At 44.1% G+C, this 6,000-nt stretch overlaps 1 protein-coding gene across 7 annotated transcripts in view; it reads right to left on the bottom strand.

The window, feature by feature from the left end:
- Positions 1 to 227: 227 nt before the first annotated feature.
- The window catches only part of MARCH8 (membrane associated ring-CH-type finger 8), a 118,947-nt gene continuing 113,174 nt past the window's right edge, over positions 228 to 6,000 (bottom strand). For all 7 annotated transcript variants that reach the window (XM_023527988.1, XM_011355439.2, XM_023527984.1 and 4 more), the window contains 2 exons: positions 4,477 to 4,624; positions 228 to 4,055 (listed from right to left, as the gene is read on the bottom strand). In XM_023527988.1, the coding sequence (XP_023383756.1) occupies positions 3,751 to 4,055; positions 4,477 to 4,624 (453 nt within the window). In that variant the 3' untranslated portion in view covers positions 228 to 3,750. The remainder of the gene's footprint in view (positions 4,056 to 4,476; positions 4,625 to 6,000) is intronic.

Below are 6,000 nucleotides of genomic sequence, written 5' to 3'. Positions count from 1 at the left end.
CATGCCCACACGCCCTCCAGAACCCATTCTCTCCCACTGACCACCAGTGTGTGTGAGAGCTGTCCTCCCTCAGAGGGACAGGCTATGGAAAATCAACACTTCCAGAGGGTGCATGATTTTCTTCTCTAATGTATAAGCCAGAAGAACCTGAAAAGGGGATCAGAGCTGTAGGCATACCTGCCAAGGTTCCCAACCTCCTTGCAGAAAAAACACTTTCATGGCAAAACTCCTTTGTAAAGAAATGCTTTATTGCTGCAATTAGACACCCCTGTGTATAGCACAAACAAGCTCCCATACAGAGAATTAGTCAAGTGGTAATACTGAGAAACAGTGAACATACACAAAAGGATACAAAACTAGACATTTAGATAACTAGAAACTTCCTAAGTTAAAAAATTCAAATATGAAGTGCTTTTTTAGAAACTACACCACACATGCCAGTGTAAATTTGGTTTTTATTAACAATCAACTTTCTAGAAGCATTGCATCTAAGTAGGTGATGAGCTGCACAACTTACTTCCAAAACACAGATAAATGCCTTCATTTCCTTGTTTACTTCTTTCCTTGCGCTAAAGATGGAAGCTGCATATTTCAAATCTGATTCAAAAGGGTATTTCAAAATTGTGTTTGCCAAATCCACAGCATTATGGATCTTTACCCTGTTCCCAATCCTCTCCCAGCCATTCAGCCAACCACCAGGTAGCAGAAGCAGCCCCAACACATTCAGGCATTATGCTAGGCTCTTGAACTGGCCCAACTCCCTGGGGCCTGTGTATCTGTAGCCAGGTAGGACACACCCTCAGGTTTGGAAATTTGATCCATAAGATTGAAAAGAGTGGACTGAAGCAGAAAAAGAGGAAGAGAAATTAGAGGACTGGTGTAGGAAGAGACGTATTACAGAGTTTTCAGGAAATTCTTAAACTTGGGCACAAAAACCAAATTACTGCTGGCAGCCAAAGTCAGAAGACCTTGAGTCATACTGTAACTATGCGAGAAGTAAAGGCCAAATCAGAGAGCTGGCTGGTGACACCCCTGAGACCACATCCATCTCCCCCTTGCCTGGCGCACAAGTACCAGCACTCCCGGCCCTGAGACTTACAAGGTCATCCCACATTTCTTTATGGTTCAGCTAAATGTCATCCTCCCACTAAAGCCAGGTGCAGGATGAGGGAAACCTGGGGAATAATTAACCCCCAAAAGAACACAGAAGGCAAATTGATACATAATAAAGGAAAATCTAGCAGATCTGCTGTTCCCACTAGATGGCAGCACAGCACAATCTGGCCAAGGCTTGGTGCTTTCATTAGTCCCCAGAGATTTTAGAGCTGGGACTAAGAATAGGGTCAGAGGTGCTCAACTAGAACCTGTAAGAAAATAGAAAGATAAGTGGGCATCTGTGTGCCATTCCAGGAGAGGAAAGAAGGATGTGGGACAGACCACCACAGACAGAGGGTTTTTAGGAGCTTGGTAGGAGATGATGAGATAGATGATGTTAGGCCTCCCTGAAAAGAAATGAGAAGACTTCACATGAGAATCTAGTTGGGGATGGGACCAACACAACAGTCATGGTTACAAAGGCACCTTTGCCAAAGCGGGTGCCAGCTACAATGGATGGGCTGCCCAGGGGCTATCACTACCAAAGCATACTTACCTTTCTACAGGAAGTCTCAGTACTTTACAAGTTCAGCATAAGGGGTTCCATCAGGGGAGAAGAAAAGATTCCCACTTAAAAATCTCTTCACTTGTGAATCCCTCTCTTCACTTGACTGTTCATCTGCTATTAAAGGTGGCAGAGACAAGGAGCCTTGCCTAGGAAGTTCCTAAGGAGCAGAGGCAGGGCTGACCAGGATTCAGCTCCCTGAATGGACAGTCTGTAGCTGCTTGGTATTCCTAGGGTGAGAAGGGGTGTGGATAATTGCACTTGGGGGCACAGTGATCACAGGCACAGGCTGGATATGGCCTGGGAGACAGACAGAGGGCAGGCTGATCAATTTTAAAGGGTTGGCTGTGGCTAGACAGTATCTGCCTGGCAGAGCAGCTCCTTAGACCAGGACCCATGATCCCGAAGAATCAGACTCTGGGTGGGAGATGGCACAGAGCACAGTCTGCTACCACATGCTCTCCCCCAGAGCTTCAAAACAAGCCACAGGGCTTCCACTTTGGAGAGCAAATGAATCATCTTGTGTTTGCTTCATCCTCTTAAGGAAAGATGAGGTACATAAGGCTCAGAGGGCCCCCAGGCACCTCACCCCGCAGAAGAGGCTCTGTGCATTCAGAGTTGCTTAGAAAGTAAGCATCTGGGAATATCCACATTACACTGCAGAACCCCCTGGCCTATTTTCTTGGAGTTGACTCATTTGCCTGGTGCAATGAAGTTGGTTTTAAAAACAGAATTTTAAGCAGACTTTTTAAGGACAAAGGCCATCTGATGGTAGTGATTTTGGTTTTGTTTGTTTTATGAAAAACGGTACAGGAGATAATCCCTGATGACAGAACTAACTGATCACAGGGCCAGGGGCCCCTAAAGGATCCTCTCTATTCAGTCCAGTTTAAGGCGACAAATGGGTAAGGGTGTGGCTGGGGGCAGTGACACAGTGGACCCCGGCAGTTTGCTGCTCACTCCTGGCCCAAGTCCCAGAGCCAGCCCATCTGCCTCTCTGCCCTGAGCAGTGATCCACAGAACCTCCCCTGGCCGAGGTAGCAGGTGCCCAGGAGCACCTGCAGTATACATACCCTAGACCAAGGTGGTGCAAGCTTACTCTTTCAGTGTGAAGCAGTACAAACTAGAGAGGTGTGTCTGTTTTTAAATATTGTTTTGTTCTAATTACTTACTCCCTTTTCTTTAGACCTCTAAATCCTTCCTTTTCAGCGTTGACAAAAAAGAAACATTTCGGGCCAGCCTATAAAGATTTGTCATAAAACAGGCTTGAAACCATTAGAAATTATGCTCAAATTGCCATCTAGAATCCATTAACCCCCATGAAATATTATGAAAAGCCTCATACCTGTTTGTCCTACTTTATAGTCACAAGTCCCTTTAATAGACATAGAATGAATGTCATGTTTCTTAGAATACATAAGGCCAAAAGAGTTTTAGGTCTATTATAACATAAAAGAGATAAACAGGGTTATAAAGGGAAGGTTTCTAAATGAGACATTCTTTTAAATGTCAATCTCACTGGACACATATTATAAAATAAAGATTTTCTTTCTGTAAAGTGCTGTTTGCTTAGTGAATCACTTGCCACCATGCAGAGCACCAAGGCCCGTTTGCTAGGGAGAACTGTCAGTGGTAGCACTGGTAGAGGGAACACATCTCCCAGGTTCTCCTTAGCGAGGAGGGAAATTCTCCTATGATGACTAGACATTCCCAAACACTTTGCTCCAGGGTGGGGACTGTTGCTAACTAGAAGAGGTTGCGCACCTTGCTCCTGCTCTTCCCAGAGGTTTGTCATTTTATTCTCTAATTCTGCTCAAGACCATGGGCCAGCTCCCTAACATGGTGTCATGGAGTCTTCCATCTTCCCTTCCCGCAGACATGCTGGCAGAAGTAGAGCTCAGCCATGCACAGCTGATGTGAGAGCTTTCCAGGAGATTCACTAGGGAGGGTTTAGAAAAACAGAAGCCATTAAAAATAGTCACCCGCCCAGTCTGTGCTATTAAAGCACATAAGAAAAGGTACACAATTGGCAGTAAACAATTTCCTTCAGCTGTTCATGGATATCCAGGAAAACTATACACTCCACACAATCAGACGTGAATGATTTCTGCTCCAGTGTCTTCAGGTTCTGTGCAACAAGAAGAGTTTGTATCGGAATGACAGATTCCACGTCCATCTTTATTTTCAAAGTTGGGCTCTGTAAGTGCAGGTTTTTCAAAAATATTCTTTTTGCTTGTTTCTGGACAGTTTTGAACATAGATTACTCTGTTATAAGCCTTGAGTCTCTTCCACAATTGTACGTACACTTTGCACTGAACGTACATAAAAAGAAGTCCGCCAGTAAAGCCGATGGCCACTACCACCAATTTAGTCCAAAAGGGCCATTCTAGGATTCCTGAAAGGGGAAAACCTGGTTAGCCTATCAGCTGACCTTATTTAAAATCTGAAACAAATGAAACACAACTTATGAACTTCCTATAACCCACGATTCTTAGCTCATTGAAGCTCACTTTGCTGACGGAAGGGTGGGAAAGGGTGTCCACTCCCTTTTAACCTGGTCTTCAGGAGACAGTTTATGAAGACTGTCTTTCTCTCTGTGATTTGATCTCTTCTCACTGGATTTTAAATACTACCACAACAAGAGAAACATCCGAACAGGATGCCTGGTGCCTCATAGTTAATGGCCCCCTCCAGAAACCCAGACATTTGAGGTCTGACTTGAAAATCAATCTGAAGTAATGCTCCAATCCTGAGACCCCAGTGTGTTATCTAGGACTTCTGTGTGGGGCTCTCCCCCTTTGGTTCTGAGCACATACCTGTTGCCTGCCCCTGCTTGATCTCCTCAGCAGTGCGGTCAATGAGCACATACAAGGACCAGATCACACAGGTGATGGCAATGACATGGAACGTCACTGAGCACATGATCTTCCTCCGCTCGCTGGCTGTCATCTGCAACTTCTCCCACTGAAAAGATAACACACAGAACATGAGGCTCACGCTCACTGAATAAAGTCTGCAGTGGGGGTGAGAGTATCGAACATGGGTAAGATTGGCTTTCTCCCCCCGACACCCTTTTCCAAATTAGATGAATTTCCCCAATTACCCAAAGTCATTCTCTTAAACTGTCTGGCTTCAACCAGATACCACGTACTGGTATTCTGCCAATAGTCAACTTTCTATGCAATGAAAAGAAGCTGGGGTTAAGATGAGCTATGAACCACGACTAGTAACCCCCTTGACTGCTTTGTCTTGCAAGCAGGCATCAAACCGCTTGATAAAGGATTCTATGATTTCAGTCCTGATGAAAAAGCATGTTGGCCCAAAACTCAGGTGGCATATTTTAAGTCTCTCTGACTTGCAAACTGGCACAAGAGAGGGGAAGAAGTAGGTTGATGACGCTACAACACACTAGCAGATTGGGCAAACTACATTGTAAAGGCGACTGCAGAAGGAGCTCACTCTTTGGTCCTCTGCTACTTTGGCAGCAACAGCTTGAAAGTGATGCTAAGAGTTCCTGGTACAAACAGTCTCTGCCAGTCCATCTCCTCTAATTTACTCCAAATAGCCAGATTTCCTTTTTCATTTACTAGTTTCCAAATCAGAAGAAAACACATAAAAACAGAGAAAAAAGGAAAACGTATAAACACTGCATATCCTCTGCCAGGCCTAGTCACAGCCTTTTTCCAGATGGGTCTATGCAGAACAAGATGAAAGTAGAGCCTCATCAATTATCTAAATTGGGCAAAGTGCCAGAAGACTCACTTGAGAGAGCAGCACAGAGTAGGTACCCAATAAATGATAAGGCTTTTATGGGGCAAAACAGTTTTAAGTAGTTTGTGCTGGCCTTCTCTAATGTCCAGATTGCTTTCTGCTATGGTTCGATCTATCTTCATTTGGCTTCCTTCCTAAAATGTTCCCCTGCTCCCTGATTTCCTATGACAAACTCAGTTCAAGCCTCTCACACTCCCCAGAAATGCTCACCCTTGCCTTTTTGGTATATGCTTTTATCCAGAGACAACTGACCTTTGTAAACTCCCTTCAACTCACCTCTAAATCCTACTATCTTTCAAGAACTGCTTAAACACCCAAACGTTCTATGATACTATCACCACTCTACTTTCACAGAGTGACCTCACAACAAATACTTCCTTCTCTGAATGTTAGATATGTTCTATTACCTGGTGAGTTAGCATTTAATTGGCATTGTAATGTGCTGTTGTCTGATGACATGATTCCTCTTGCAATTTACATAATATTAGGGGTTTGATATAAGGACAAGTCTTTTATTGTTCCAGATAAAACCTTATGTTCTGGGCATAGAGAGAGACATTGAACAATGT

Source organism: Pteropus vampyrus, unplaced genomic scaffold (genome assembly GCF_000151845.1).
Source record: "Pteropus vampyrus isolate Shadow unplaced genomic scaffold, Pvam_2.0 Scaffold20, whole genome shotgun sequence".
NCBI lineage: Eukaryota > Metazoa > Chordata > Mammalia > Chiroptera > Pteropodidae > Pteropus > Pteropus vampyrus.
Note: the sequence above shows the minus strand (reverse complement) of the source record. Positions and strands in the feature narration are given on the sequence as shown.